Source organism: Sinohyriopsis cumingii, chromosome 6 (assembly GCF_028554795.1).
Source record: "Sinohyriopsis cumingii isolate HCF-2022 chromosome 6, ASM2855479v2, whole genome shotgun sequence".
NCBI classification, from domain to species: Eukaryota; Metazoa; Mollusca; class Bivalvia; order Unionida; family Unionidae; genus Sinohyriopsis; species Sinohyriopsis cumingii.
Window position 1 is genome coordinate 49027252 of NC_142966.1, and position 17432 is coordinate 49044683.

General features: G+C 35.0%; 1 protein-coding gene across 2 annotated transcripts in view; it reads right to left on the reverse strand.

The window, feature by feature from the left end:
• LOC149796893 (heat shock 70 kDa protein 4-like) overlaps window positions 1-15462 on the reverse strand; it is a 56586-nt gene extending 41124 nt beyond the window's left edge. The window contains exons 1-3 of one of the 2 annotated variants that reach the window (XM_089961545.1): window positions 15376-15462; window positions 14751-14903; window positions 2179-2383 (exon numbers count right to left, since the gene is read on the reverse strand). In XM_089961545.1, coding sequence (XP_089817671.1) covers window positions 2179-2383; window positions 14751-14857 — 312 coding nt within the window. In that variant the 5' untranslated portion in view covers window positions 14858-14903; window positions 15376-15462. Of the gene's footprint in view, window positions 1-2178; window positions 2384-14750; window positions 14904-15064; window positions 15223-15375 lie in introns of those variants that run through there. The other variant, XM_089961544.1, reaches the window with a different exon arrangement.
• Window positions 15463-17432: the final 1970 nt, after the last annotated feature.

A 17432-nucleotide genomic window follows, 5' to 3' on the forward strand; every position in this document is an offset into this window, starting at 1 on the left:
TTTGTCACTCATTGGAAAGGTCTTATTCAAAACACTAAGCCAGGTGTCACACATCCACATGGCTACTGTCCCATCTGAACTTTCAGTTCCAGGAACTTAAGCACTCTACTGAATCTCCTTACAATTGTCATTAGTTTGCCGTTTAACCCCAAAATACTTATCCACATTTGCAAATGATATTTAGTCTTAAGTCGCAATACGTTTTGATTTCGAGGTCACATGCACTACTTGTTCAGCATAAACCAGAAATGAACACAATAATGAAAGCTGCAATGTACTCTTATAAATGACCACATGTACATCACTGCATCTTTCTGCCTCTGAATTCAGTCTTTGTAAATAACAGCACATTTTTCCACCTAGCAGCCAGTCAACCAACCAGCTATTGCATCACATTCTTTTGATGTACTCTTATAATGGCAACATGCTCATCAGGGGGTTTGTCAGCCACTGAATTCTATTACTGTAAATAGCAGCACAGCTAACTGTTCAACACATTCTCCACTCAGCAGGTGGCTAAAACATGACTGGAGAGTCTCTGTATTTTGCTGCCCACCTATTACATGTGTACAGAGGAAACCCGCCTAAGTAATTTCATGCAGCCCAGAAAAAAAAGTTGCGTCCAAAAGTGCATGATTAATGTTTCTGGAACCTCTGGGTATACCTACATTTTCCACGTGTACTTTATTTAAAAAAATCAAAATTAAGCATACATTAATGATCTCTATTTCTGGTGAATTTCTAATTCTAAATAGTCTTGCTGTTAAATCTAACTCAGCATAAAACGTGTCTCTAAGGAAGCGACATAAATGTTATTAATATTGTTTACAAAATTAAATGAAGCATTCTCTTTGGCTTCATTACAAAAGGTACATAAACAGAGATGGTCATTTTAAACGATCTATTAGCACTGAGAATTCTGTGTAGAACTTTACATTTTAAACTCTTAAGTCCCACATACTCAAAAGTATAGAAGGGAAGAAGTGTTTTACCAAGTTCCTGGTACAGCATCTACAACACCATCACTATATGTTACTGAAATTAAATTTTGGCCTGAACTCACTGCATGGAAAATGCCATTTTCCCTTAAATAAAAAAATGAAAAACAAAGACATAACACACCATTTCTCATTGAAGACTGTATCTGATAACGTATGTTATGGAGTTGTGACTGGGATAGTCATCCAATTCCAACTATGTAAAATAATTTTATACACCTCTTTGTGGCATTCTTCTTTCCTCAAATAAAACACTGTCCCATGTAAACTATTCAAATATGTCTATAAGTATTAGTTTCCATGGTGATTGGTCAAGTGGGTCAATTATTTTTTATCCATATGATCTTATGTGAATGACAAGAGATTGAATGCATGGTATCTTTAGCCCACCATCCTTATAATTACCAACTAGAATGTTCTGTTCAATTTTGCCATCTTTCCAACTCTGACTGATGTTTTTAAAAAAGACTGAATATGTGGCATGATTTCCTTTGGCAGAATGAAGCAGCATAGGCATAGCTCATGATTTAATTACAAATTTTCTGGCTTCGTTTTCTTCTAAGTGTGCACTGTCCATAACATGCTGTAACAATTGACCGACTTGCAGTTTATACCTAAGCAATCAAAAAATATTGCACCAATAAATATGAACTAGGCAACACTAACAAGTCACTGATATCACACTTAGGCGTGCATATCCGAGTTGAGGTTAGATTATTTTGAGACCATCTTTGATGATTATGATAGAGGATGATATGGCTGGAATTACTGGAAAAGATTTGGAATGACCACAACAAAATGCTTTGATTAAAATAGAATCTTATATGCCAGAAATTGGTCCTATGTCACAACTTGTCATATTGAGGAAAGGACAGAAAAAACTCAAGTTGTAAGCCAGAAAATTATATTCCAAGTTACTGGAAAAGACTTAAAAGGACCGAAAATACTTTCATTTTGTCAAATTTTCTTTTGGTTTATTTTTTTTATTTGTTTATGAAAAATCACGATTTCTGTATAAGTGTGAAACGTCAACAGGCTTTCTGGACATTCACGACAAATTTGGAACAATGGGGATCTCTGCATACAATGTTAAATCTTTTAAAACCTAATGTTCTGATTAATGAAAGGAACCTGGTTATATGATAATGTTAAATGCATAGAAAACAAAAAAGTTATATACCGCAATTAAAGCTTCTCCTCCTGGTCCCTCCACAACTTTAAATGGTGCTTTGTATTCAGTGATTTCACGCTGAACTTGAGGATCCTTGAACTTCCGACCTGTCAGTCTCTTAAAGCAGGAAACTGTGTTCTTGTAGTTGGTGATACACTGGTTTTTGGCAGAGACACCAATACATCTGTTCCTCTCATTCAGAGATACAAAAGTTCTGTAAAGGAAGGCAAGTATAGACAGAATAATTATGTGTTATGCATTGAATTTGTTTTAATTATTTTAATTCAATTTCATCTTACTGTAATATTACATTGCTGAATGAGCTGATTGTGCTTATTATCTGGATTATTATTCAGGTAAACAAAGGAGTAAGTATGTCGATCAGGGTCAGGGTTTCGGAGATTCCTAAGTGAATTTTGAAGGCCATTATATTGTAAATAAACAGGGCTCATTAGATCATTCTGCAAGGTTATTTTCCATTAGGTAATGGTTGTTTTTAGAAAATGCCAATTGTGTCCTGAGGTCAAGCAGAAAACTACATTATCTTGTAAATGTGAAGATTTTACCAGTCATGCTTTAACATGAAAATTGAATTTATATTCACATTTGCAACATTATCTTGTGAATTAATGATTTCTCTTTTAAAAGCATTTCTTGATATTGTTTCAAATAGTACCATAAGAAGAATTCCAAAGTATCAGTGTAGATCATACCTCGAATGCATGTTGTTACGTGTCATTCATACCACCTCATTTATTTACAAACATAGAATGAGATTTTGCAAATGCACTGAATAACTGAAATATACTTCATTTGCAACTTCTTGGTTAATCTTATTGTAGATATACCTACAGAAATAGTCAAAAACTGATCTGAACAGATTACAGAGTTAAAATTTCCAGCAAAAAAAAAAAAATGGTATATATGATACCTTCTGAAAATTCTGTGCTGACATATATACATACAATGCATATTTTTGCCTCAGAAATATAGCAGAGGCTGTTCAAACACAACAGTAGAATTATATCCAAGGGAGACAACTACTATCAAATCAAATCATTTACCAAAAACTGAATTACCTCTCTTGAATAATATTGAAAGGCCACATATATGTGTGTGATTTGGATTTTTAACGTAGCTTTATAATAAATAAAAAACATATCGCTACGATGTCTGCAGTATGGCAGTTTATAGTGACGTCTAGCACTGGGATATCATGCCGCAGATATGTAGCATGATGTCCCACCCAGTCACATTATCCTGACACCAGGCCATCCAGTCCTAACACCTCAAAATAATAATGCTGAGCACCAAGTGAGGCAGATGTGAGTACCATTTTTATAAGTCTTTGGTATGACACAACTGGGGCTCGAACCCACAACCTCCCACATCCAAGGCGGATGCTCTAACCAAAAGGCCACCGGAGCGGTATCACAGATATCTACTTTGTTATAGATTCTATTACTTTAATTCATATTTTTCTGTAACTGAATGCAACATAATTATTCAAAGATTCCAAGTGCGATAAATTCTATAACGTGCATCTCTGTAGAGGTGAGATCCATTTTTATCGAAGATGTGGCAGCTTACTGGTTATGATGCTGGACTCGCTGTAGAAATTGTGCAAGTTTCAATCCTACCATTGGACCAGCCTGGGTTAGGTACCATGGCATGTCATTGGGGGTGGCAAATTATCCCAAATACCTTGGCACTAAATAACCTGTCACTGTGAAGTAAAGCATCAAACCAAAACAAAACATTTTCATAGCAATGGATACATATTTATTTCTTAATTAGATCTCATTCATGTATTTTTTATATAACTAAAAGGAGTTTTAACCAAGTTAAATAATCTAGTTTGTAGACTTTAGTCAACCTGGTAAACATTTAAAAATGATTTAATTTTCCATGAAACTGACCCAAGCTGCCACATCATCATAGAGCACATATTTTCATCAATAACACATTTAAGTAACAATTAAAATTACGAATGCAGTCCAAATTTATATTATGTTCAAAGGATAATGAGATACATTTCTTGGTGCACATTATTCAGTCCCACTTATGCAAAAGTAAAATGTTTTCTTCATACCAAATCACGCAACTAATTTCTATATTATAGTCAATGTCAAGGTCAGTTTCACATTTCCTCTTTGACAAATAAGAAATAATACATATTGATATCTCAAATAATCAGTTACATTTTAATCTTAATGTATGTACATATCAGGGATTTGCAGACTTGCATATCCAAAGTTCACTTCAGTCAGTTTGTCTGGTGTCTGTCTTTAGACAATGGGCTTGTCAAAGATTGTTTGATGCAGTCACTGATTTTAGGGAAAGTTGGTGTTTACTGAAGAGATTTCTTTGGCAGGTGTGTTTGGAAATAAAAAAGGCATTATATATTAACCACAAGGAGCTTGACTAAAGTTATGAAAATCTAGCATCCACAAGCGGTGATTATTGTATTTTTTTCCATGATAACTGCAAGAGACAGATTTATACAAACTGCCATGCAAACACTAAAATGGAGGGAAAAAAAAGTGTTCTCAAATATCAGCTTATGATCCAAGTCACCAATTTAAAGATGACAGGTGATAACTGTTAATGTGAAGCAGACGTGAGAGGACACAAAACAACAAAAAACCAGTGTGAAATCACTGATATTTATGGAATATGTTTAGTGATGGACTCATTTTTACTTCATATTGTTTTTAGTGGATGAATACTTAAATATCATGATCATTTGAACTTAATTAGATAAACAAGAAAAATGTTCTATATTAATACATGATTAAACTTAAATTAATGCAATTCTATTATTAGATTTTTAATCTCTCTCTCTCTCTCTCTCTCTCTCTCTCTCTCTCAAAAAGCATGCAATTTCCAAACCCCTTTCCACATATCCAATATTAATGTTTTTATGCATGCAAGTGTCTGCTTTTGTTCCGTCTAACTATATCTACATTGCAATTCTTTCTCATCTACATATCTATCCCACATCTGCATGTATTATTAAAACTTTCTTTTATGTATTTAATTACTGGTACATGGTTATAAGAGCCAACAAAGATATAAGATTATAAATGGCAAGTATAATGCTATAAACATTCAAGAGAGATTTATTAGCACCCCTAGCTAAAATACAATCCAGAAAATCTGTTCTGCAGCCAATGCCATTCATTGATACTTAAGTAGTAGTTCAGGGATAAAGTTTTATTTCGATTTCTTAAACCTTAATGAGATTCAAGTTTTAGGTAGAAAAGTAAATAAAAATAGCATGAAATAATAAAATGTGATTAAAATCAAGTTAAAATGATTCTTTTCTTGGATATGTATTAGAAACATCTATTACCTGAGCATCACACTTTTAAAAGTAGTGCTATTTCCCCTATCTATCCATCTATTTATATTAAAGCACATGTATGTCTATCCCAGAGGTTCCCAAACCACGGCCCGCGGGCAACTTGTGGCCCGTCAGCTCTCAGAAAGTGGCCCATGAGGTCTCTATCTTTACTATAATGTATTTTAATAATTTCAAAAATGTATTGATGTTCAAATAAATAAATAGTATCTAGACGAAAGTTGCAATAATGCGCGATCTACAGTATTCTTGAGTCTAGAATGTTATTTCTAAGTCTAAGAAGTCTGTCATTTTGGTCGAGCACTCGGAGCTCTGTCAGCGTTCGATAATTCACTCTGCGCATAGTTGTTGTGCTCGGATATAGTTATCAAACGCGTCCGTTGAAACGTTTGGAAATTCCCTTTTTACAGCCTTGTCGACCAATCAGAGTGCGCAAGACGCCATGGTGTCATCTGTTAAACTGTTTAATAGTCTGCAGTTTGGTGTTGAAATCAGATTTTTCAAATAAAAAATGTACCGTTAAAGCCAATAAGCATGAACGTGGCTAACAAGAATCAAACAATGCTAATAAGCGAAAATGTGAGGACGTTGCTTGTCGTGAATTCAACGCAGATTGGACGGAGAAAATTATGTTTGTACCTAGTCATAGTGGTAAACCGGTTTGCTTAATCTGTGGATTTTGTTTTTCTGTTACGAAAAAATACAATCTGGAACAACACTACATGACCACACATTCAGACATAAATGCTCAATATCCGGTCGGTTTGGAGTTAAAAAAAGATTTCATAGCTAAGAAAGAAGGTTCTCTGACCAGTCAGCAGTCATTTTTCACCAAGGCTAAAGAACAGAGCAAGAGTGCTGTTGTTGCATCGTACGAAATCACTATTCTGTCGGCTCGCAAAAAGAAGCCATTCACCGATGCGGAAGAAATAAAGCCTTCACTTAAAATTGCTGCTAGAATGCTTGGCGATAAAATGTGTGTGACAAAATTTGATCAGATTCCTTTGTCTAATAATACTATGGCTAGGCGAGTTGAAGAGCTGGCCAGCGATGTTCATCATCAATTAGCAACACATGTCAAAAATTGTAAAAAAAATTAATTGGCAATGGACGAATCCACTGACATTTCTGACACAACTCAGCTCGCAGTTTTTGTTCGAGCAATAAGCGATAATTAAGTCACTGAAGAACTTCTAGGACTTGAATCAATGCATGCTACTACCAAAGAAATTGATCTGCTTGAAACTCTTAAGTTGTGTGTTGAGAAAAACAACATAGAATGGACAAAACTGGATAGTGTATGCACCGACGGTGCTCCGGCTTTGACGGGTACAAAATCTGAATGTCTGGCATTATTGGAACAGTGTCTTGACTGCACTATATTAAGATATCATTGTATCATTCACCAGGAAGCACTGTGTGGAAAGACATTAAATCTGAAACATATCATGGATGTTGTTCTGAGATGTGTAAACAAAATTCGAAGCAAGGCACTGAACAGGCGTGAGTTCAGACAGTTTCTATCAGACCTGAACGAGGAATATGGTGAGCTACTGATACACTTCGAAGTCAGATGGCTGTCTAAAGGGAAAGTACTGTCACATTTCTGGGCACTGTAAAATAGTGTATATGTTTCTTTTTCTGAAATAGATGAATTGCCTACAGAACGGGAATGTCTGCAGAATGATGACTAGCTTAATGACCTGGCATTTTTGGTGGACATCACGCCTCATTTAAACTCTTTAAATGCGAGGCTTCAGGGAATAGACAAACTGTTCACAAATTTGTGCGATGACATTTCTGCATTTAAAATGAAACTGCACCTGTTTATCAGACAGCTGACAGAAGGGACTTTAGAGGCGTTTCCAACTCTGAAGACACTTGTGGTGGAAAAGAAATCTGACCTGTTACAGTACAAAGTTAAAGTGGAAAGTCTTCTGGATATCTTTCAGTCAAGATTTCAAGAGTTCACTTCTGAGAAGGATAATGTTGCCCTCTTCATAAATCAGTTCGTATTTCCGGATGCCAAGATCTGCCAATTACAGCAAAATCCTCAGCACGAAGTAATTGATTTGAAATGCAATTCTGCACCGAGATGAAAATTCCTGGAGCTGCCTGCTTCACCATCAGCTGATCATATGATCTCATTCTGGTGACTATTGCCTGTCGAACAATTTGAACACTTGCATTCATTCGCACAGAGATATATTTGTCGTTTTGGTTCGACTTATACATGCGAGCAGTCATTTTCCGCAATGACAATTATAAAAAACAAGCAACGTTCCAGACTCACTGACAGTAACCTAGCTGCACTTATGACTTTGGGCACGACAGCTTTGTGCCCAGACATTGATAAACTGGCATTTGAACTTCAGTAACTGGTTGTGAAGAACAGTTACAATTGTAAATCAATTATATTAATATCGGTTTTCTAAACTGATTTAAAATTGTTAAATGAACATTTGATTTAAAACAGTAAATGACTGTAGTCTATGACTGACACTGACTGTTTTTAAAGTTTTAGAATTTGGTTGATGAAAGTTAATAAATTTAAGAACAATATTACACGACTTTTATAATTTTATAAACATTTATATTTTTATAACATTGTGGCCCACTTAATTACCGAAATAGTAGATATGGCCCTCTACTTGAAAAGCTTGGGAACCACTGGTCTATCCTATCTCTTCTAACTATACATGTATTCTGACCTTTCTATTTTTCTCATACATAAAATATATACTGTATACATGTATCTTATTTCATAACTTTAATTATTTGCACATGGTTTTAAGGTGCAAATAAGATACAAAGAATACAAAAGCTTTTAAAAAATAGTCACATTTCATAAGATCATTTCATATTTTATTTTACCATATTTATTAACTTTTGTTGTAATGCCACATTCTGAGGCAAGCTCAAATCTCTCAAGGAAAAAGTTCAATTTTCCAGTAAACTTGCCCAAGGATAAGCTGATTATCAAATTTCTAAAACAGTAATTCCCAATTAAACATTCATACAGGAATGCAGTGAAGTATAAAACCACTGTTGTCTATCCTATTTTACTTCCTGCTATTCATTCCAAGAAAAGACAACATTCAAGGATATACATTTTACATTGTTCTTGAGATTGAAAGACTGATATTAAATATCAAGTTGTGTTTGTATCAAGTTGTATTTGTATTTAATGCACTTTCTCAGCTTGATTCCCCAACTGTCACCAATATAAAAAATGAATGACTGAATTTGTATTATTTGTTGGCTTTTCGTTAAGGACTGCAGGTTATGTATACTTCTTTCTGTACTTGACACGTCCAAAATCAATTTCATGGTGTTCCTGACCCGTGACATTTTGTAAACAATAGAATATATCCCTAGATATTTCTCCATGATTGTAGATTAATGGTAAACATATTTACAGCCCTATTTCTGACCCTAGAATCTACTTGAATGGAAGTTTCAGAAAATGGTAATTGTGACCTAGGTCAAGTTAAAGTATATCCTTGCCATAACATCTTGAAGCAGAATCCACCTTATTGTTGCCATCAGTATTGTGTTTGAGTGGAATAATGTATTCAACTTATTTTTCACTGAAAATAAAAAATGCTCAACAATATTTTTGAACACAAACAACAATCTGGAATTATAGCAAGTTTAGACAAGGACATCTTGGATTTAATTATTATTTGCAATACCACTGGAATATAATTGGAACTGAAATACATTTGGACTTGTGATATAATTTTTTTAAAGGACTATTTGGTATTTTATTCATAAGAATGAAAGTTCTTTTTTAAATTTTCACTTTACATTTTTGGAAATAAATTACTTGTTGAATTTTACAAAACTTGCTGGATTTTTTCGACTTGTTATTTATATTAAGACCATATAGTCATAACAACTGAAATAAGACAGAGACAGAAAAATAACATTTGAAGATTGCGGATAAGACTTGCAATGGCAGGTTCTATGCCAAGTTTCATTACATCCAAGCCCATCATAAGAAACTTTTTCAAATGCACTGCATGTATCCTATTATGTGCAATGCAACTGCTGGATTCATACAAATTCTACAAAAAGCTGTTATTAAAAGTATCCACTATAAAAACATTGTCTCACATAGCATCTGAAGGCACTACATTTGGTATTGTTAAATCTCCTTAACAAGTATAATCCCATCCAATCCATTTTTAATACTACCATGGGACACTATCCAACCCTAAACTGCCAGTTTCAACTGGTACACTTGATACAGTCATGTTTTCCTACAAACTGCATCATGTGACTACCCTTGCCCTACAGTGCAAGATGTTACCCATAATCTGTAGGCCTGGTGACTGGTTGCTATGCAGGGCTGCTGGTCTGTCTGCTGTCAAGAGGACAGGAGGCAAAATTTTCAGAAATACCTCACACAGCTGGCAGCCCAAAATGACTATACTTGATGGCTTCCCTTAGTAAGATGTTGATCTTGTTCACTTTGATAATTAGTGGCTATTACTACTGACAATAATTGACAAGATTACAAATCCTAACGGCCGCAAGGTCAACTGTGCTTGATGTTCTCAAACTGAGAGTAAAAATAATGTATAAAAACAATAGGATACCAGACTACACCTAACGAATCAAGTGACAAGATCACTTCCTTTAAAAACACATGGCAATTTGTTTAAATGCATAAAAAATTGTTTTATCAGTCTTGTAGATGGCAACTTGAAAAACTTGCTGCAAAAAGATCAACATGTCACTGAGGGAAATATAGAATCTATGTTGGGGCACAGGCCGAGACAAGGAAATCCCGTTGCGGGTTTGCATATAATATAAAGCCGCAACTGGGATTTCCTTGTCTCTGTCCAAACCCCAACGCAGATTATTTTTCTCACCCAATATTTTCATTTAAAGTAAAACGAATTCTGTACTAGCGCTAACATCCAATGTTTACATGCTGTGCAATAATATAAATATGTTAATGAGAGCTGTGGCGTAATATTTGCGTCCGAAGTACACAGTTTATACGCATGAGCAAAAGAAAAATAACAACATAAAATGTTGTATAATAATGAGGTATTATCACATTTAAAATACGGATGTTATATGAAATTGACAATAAATAATTAATATTTATTACAAGAAACTGTTTTATTTTCATCAGTTCCAATTTTGAAAAGTTATATTATAAATAATAAAACGATATTGGCTACTCAGCTCTACTGTACTGTAGTTATACTTAATACAAGCTGTAACGAAGAGTAACAAATTTCTTTAGATTATTTATGGGTAATAAGAAATGTGTCACATATAACTATTCTTTTCTTTGGAGATGAAACTGTGTGTGACATACTTGTATTGTCCTTAATATTGATTGTAAAATTATCCCCATGTGTAATAGACAAAAATGGAGCGGATAAACATGTGCTAAACTTTCAAGTTCACTGATTCTTTGAACATTTATTTTTCTCTCCTGGAAATATGGCAAGTGCTACAGTGAAATTTTTGTATGGATTAATGTGCTGACAGATAAATTATTCCTTCTCGTTGGTAAGTGTATTATTTGTCATTAAATATTGTAGGTTTATTTTTTATTCAACCCAGGCACAGTGGAGATGCTTAACAAAATTAGAAAAAAAGCATGCTTTATGCAACACTTTTCTTGCTGTTACTAAGTTTTCCGTAGTTAAGATAGTAGGTAGGCTATGAAGTGCATCTATGGTATATATGCATGGATAAGTGTTTTCTGTCATATTGTTCATTACACACAGCATTGAAAATTTTATCCTATCTGTAGCAGTCATTTTCAGGTCAGCGTCATTAAATGTAGCTAACAATATATAATTTGTTTCACATGAAGTATTTAAAACTAGCTAGTTAGCTTTAGCTACATTTAATGATGCTGATTTAAAAACATACTGAGTTAGGCCTGCATACAGGATAAAATTGACCATGATGTGTGGAACGAACAAACATAAAACCATAAAGCTCGATATCATATGCGTTTGTCTTTGTCTCTCTAATTGTTTTTGTATGGTGTGTTCTCAAAGATGGATTTAACTTGAGATACTATGTTTTTGTTATATATTTGTTGTTGTTGTTTGATTTTAGTACAAATACGCCAGGCACGGCAGAAGACAACAAGGGTTTCTTTTTTTAAAAGTAGTTCTGAGCGCGTGGACACCCCTTGACAAAGACGACTGGTCTTAGATTGACTAGACAGAGACTAGAAAAGTAAGGTTAGCAAAGCAAGTTGATTTCTCTGTCGCATGGGTGAGAAAGAAAAATTCTCAGTACAGAAGATAAAGTGAAAGTAATTCAACTGACCGAAAGGGGTGGGGTCAAGGATTCTTGCAAAAAACTGTGATGTCGGAAAGACTCAGATAAACAATATCATGAAAGATAAGAAAACAATTCAGCAGAAGTGGGAAGGTGGAATGGACAGAGAAAGAAAGGTTGTTTGAAACCGGGATATGTTTGTGTCCTGATTTGAATGACAGGGTTTTTGAATGGTTTTGCACTGCACGATAAGAAAATTCCACCCAACGGTCGAATGATCCAAGAAAATGCAACAATTCTGACAGCTGAAATCGGATATGACCACTTTACTGCAGGTAACGGATGGTTGCACATATTTCAAGTCCAACACAATATTAGTGGAGAATCAGCTGATCATAATAATGAAGTTGTCGAAGATTGGAACAAAAGACTAAACGATATATGCAGGGGATATGACAGCAAGGATACTTTTTATTGTGATGAGACTGGTTTGTTTTTAAACTGTTACCAACAAAGTGACAGATGATGTGATCTGTAACATAATTATAAAGAGTTTTAAAATTATGTCAGGGCCCTGAGTGGCAGAGTGGTCTAAAGCGCTCTCTGTTACATCACTGCCATCTCACCTGTCTGCGTGGGTTCGAGTCACAGATTTGGCCAATGTGGGTATGTGAGAAAGCTTGCAAGTAGCTTCTCGTGGGTCGGTGGTTCTTTCCGGGGTTTCCCCGGGTTCTTCCTCCACCATTAATACTGGCCACATGTACCCAAGTGTGCTGATAAATGGCGTTAAGCCCTACAACAACAACAAAACTATGTCAACGGTTATTCATAACATTCTTTTAAAAATGATGAAACAGTTTGTTTTACATGTGATTTTTAAATGAAAATATTAAATGTTTTAGAATTAAATGTACTTGTGACTTTCTTCATATGTATTTACTATTCGCATTTGTCATCCCCTTCTAGAAAGTCCACCTCCCTGCTGCAATAGCACCCCTATTGCAGCAGGGAGGTGGACTTTCTAGAAGGGGATGACAAATGCGAAATGCCACCCGCCTTATAAGAGGGGGACTACTGTATTGTAATTGCAAGTTAGTACAACTGCTTGATCTACCCTTAGTCAAGAACATTTCTTGTTACTTTCTGAAAGTTCACAATAAAATGGCAGTTGAAAAGATATTTAAACTTCTTTGAAACATACCCCGTTGTACCATGCGCATGAGTGCTAATGCACATTTTTCAGATCATACCGTTAATCCTGATTTCTTTGTTGCCGATAAACTTTACTGTAGCTGTTCATAAACACACAAGAACTGAAGTCAGTATATGAATGAACTAATCCCTTTTTTTCTTCAATCGAATCAACAAATACAGGTGCACCTATTTTTAGAAAGAGGGTTTTTCATAATGAACCCACTCACTTTACAGCTTCGTTAAAACAGTCCATTGATAGAACTGCAAATATATAGTTTTATTATTTGTCTATGTACTTAGTGTAACATCAGGCATTGGTATTTGCTTTACTGTTTTTTTTTCCCTTCATATTTTCACAAAATTGAGTGAACTCAGCATATAACTTTGATCTTACAGTGTCTCTAGAATTCCACAACATAGCATCATCCAGTATCTTTCTGACCAACATAACTGAATTTTAAAGCTAAATCTTTAATAATGTAATATTTAAACTCTATCAACTGCATTTTTTCCCAGAATATATCTGACCAATGATTTACAAAAATACTTAATCTAATAAAACGGTGCTCCCAAGAACAGTAATGTGAGCCATTATTTTCCCACGACATGTTCAATTACAGTTCCAGGCCGATTTTTTATAAAGAAACTTATGTACACATGGCAGTTAAAAAAATTCATGTTAATAATTCTATTTTTTTGAAACACAAGTTCGTATGTTTTTACCGTCAAAGGATAACTTGTGGGAATCGGGCAGTAAACTGTAATAGCTGCTAACTTACTTGAGAAATGGTTAATGGTCAATCAGCTATTAAAACACATACCTTGGAATGTACAAGAATTTGTTTGTTGGCTTAATTGATATCAACACCAACTATTTGATGGTTTGAAGCCTACATTTAATATTCAGCTATATATAAAAAATGTCATTACTATTATTATTACCAAAATACATGATAAAACAGTGTCTTGATCACAAACTCCTGCTTATGGCTATTAAAAGTCTTCAACAACTACTGTCAAGGTTGTTGTTGTTGTTGTTGTTCTAGGGTTTAACGCCATTTTTCAGCACAAGATAGGCTATACATGGCGACCAGTATAACTGGTGGAGGAAGAACCCTGGAAAACCCAGGGAAGAACCACCGACCCACGAGAAGCTACTGGCAGGCTTTCCCACGTACTCACGCTAGCCGAGCCTTGGACTCGAACCCACGCAGACAGAGGTGAGATGGCAGTGATCCGTAACGGAGAGCGCTTTAGACCACTCGGCCACGCGGGGCCCCGTGTCAAGGTTGTTTTGGACAGACTAGAATCCATTTTATTGCAAACATTATGTGCAAAAAACATGTGTGTTAAATTTATTCAAGGTTTACACTAGTTCCACTTCTGATTGCCACTAAATGGACTATTCATAAGTGTCAGCAACAGTTTATTTTCACTACAGCCTCCATTTTGATGTACATGAAGTCTGCAGACAAAAAGGTATGTCATGTTTGTTTGTTTTTTAATTAAAGTTATTCTTTCCACACTAATGCTAAATCATGCAGGATACTTTACTGAAAGAAATATTACGATAATTATTAGCCATTTCTTACCACCCCCACCCACCTGTACTAAATTCTACATTACAAAAACTCGTAACCATTGATATGAAATGCTTACAACAATACTGACCGTTTACAAATGCATCTCTTTTTCAAATTCTGATGTCTATACAAGCCATCAACAAAATAAATTCCTTCAGAATTACAAGAATACTTACGGAGTACACCTATCGCTGTACTCGTTAGCTATCGTCTCGATGCCCCCGGCTCTGGCCACGCCAATGTAGCTCGTAAGGTTTCCAACATCAAAACCAACCGCAGCCATCTCTCCTCTTTTAAGTATTCGTGATTACTGATGTTTTTCTTGGTAGCTGGAACAAGGGAACAACACGCCACAAATTATTTAAACTTTTTTTAACCGCACACGATTAAAACTATTTTACAATAAAATCAACAAAAGAAATATGCTGACAGTCTCAGACACTGTTCTCTTTGTTTTGATAATATAGAAGATGTTTGCTAGAAATATAACCTGTTAAAGATCCTGAAGTACAGTTCACTCAAAACAAGTTTCAGTCGGTCTATTTTTCACTGAAAATTCTTGATCACCAGTACTTGTTATAAGCCGGTGAAAATTCTGGAAACCACGTGAATGAATTTACGCCTCCGAACATTCGCGAATACCTCGACCCGAACAAAACGTATGAAGATGAGTTTGATTGGATGAAACGCTCTCATTTAATACGCAGACTCCCAGACATTGTTGGAAATAACATGAAATACAATAATAATTTAACTTGTTATCAATTCAATTCTATTTCTAATTTTAAACTTTGAACTCACTTTCAATCACTTCTTTTTTGTCGAATAAGTCTTCACAAGCATTTACTTCATGTAATTGACTCTTTGTTGCCCGGAAGCTTGTCTTCAACCGTTGGGGCTCTCTACCGTGCAGATATTATGCACTTATGAGAGGGTGAAAGGTAAAAGGTAAAGCTGTTCGGTGCATAGAAACACCGGAACGCACCGAAACACCGGAACGCAATAGAAACATCGAAACGCAATAATAATAATAATAATAATAATGAGGACGTTGTATAGCGCCTAATCTTTAGAAGCTCTAAGCGCTTTACAACATTAGACAACACCTATAAGATAAAAAAGAAACATATAATGATATGATTACAAAAACAAACACCATGAAATTAGAAAACATTTTTTAAAAAATATATCGTATATACCATAGCTGGAAATTGTGAAATTTGCAACAATTTAAAAAAGAAAAGAAAATAACATTTACTATTAATAGTGTCTAATACAATTTTTACATAAGTTTAATGCTTAATTTATTAATAACAAATACATAATAGTAATGATTTATTAATAATGCCGGGATGAATGAACTTCGTGAAAATCAGCAATTTAATTAGCCGTACAGTGTAAGTGTAAATATCAAGAATTAGTGATCTAAATGCAAAGATACATGCAAAAATGACATGTCAAATCATTTCCGTAATTATTTAGGAATTTATATCACAACAAAAAATTTGGGCCGTTATTCAGGGTAGTTACAATTTCCATATCGATTGTTCAATGATAATAATAATAAAAAGTACAGACAGTTTTTCCTTTAATTACAGCTTTTCTTCGATACCCATATGTATTCACTTCTTTGTCACTGGCATTATTTGCATATATTGCTAAAACATTAAACTGCAAAAAGTGAAGATTAACACCAAGATTCCAGTGAACCACTGATAGAAAACGTCAGAGCTTTGCATATTATATAGATTGCAGTGTCGGTATCAGGAAAGAATCAGCTATCACATTGTGCATTTCAACTTCCTTTACATGTTTTCTGTATAATTAATATTTAATACGTCACATCACTGATAATCCCAATTGAGACCAGAATACAAGTCTCTGCAATTATATCGCTTTTCCATACATCCAGTCTCAACAGAGCTTGACGTGTCATAAGATTTTAACAGATTTTGTAACGATTACTGAGACACTCCTGACTGAAATACCCAAAGCGATAATCGGTAAACTTCACATATATGATACCTGTGCCGCTTTCTTCGCTTCACTCATAACGTTTTATCCAACATCATTTATTCTATTTTTTCAAATGTAGATACCTTTTAATGAACTATTCTTATTTTCCGTTTTCTGATATTTTGTGTAACTTCTACATGGATAATTTATGTATCTTTCAAATTACTGTTCGTACTGAAACGTTTTCACATGCCATCTAAAGATGAAGATGTTGAAAATAAATACCTTGAATGACGTACTTATATGATTAACACTTTGCCATAAGTAGTTAAGTGGGATACATTAGCGACAATGGGAATTAGCATTACAGACCCCCCCCCCCCCCGGGAACGATTAGCGACAATGGAAATTTAACATGGAGAAAAATCGTGGGTCAGATTAGCGACAAGGGGAATTAACATGGGAAATAAATCGTGGGTCACTCTAGGGACAATGGGAATTTAACATAGAGTTTGGGCTTGTCTAGGGACAATGGGAATTTAACATGGGAATAGAGTTTGGGCTTGTCTAGGGACAAGGGGAATGGAACAGGGGACTATAGTGTGGGTCTGTCTAGGGACAATGGGAATTTAACATGGGGAATAGATCGTGGGACTGTCTAGGGACAATGGGAAATTTAACATGGGGAATAGATCGTGGAACTGTCTAGGGACAATGGGAAATTTAACATTACGGAAACCCCTGGGGGATATAGCCTCAAGGGAATTTAACATATGGAAATTGAACATGGTGGATCTGTATAGCGTCAAGGGGAATTGAACATGGTGGGACTATCTAGGGACAATGATGGTAGAGGGTCAAACACAACAGAGACAGAAACATACATACACTAGTACAAGCGT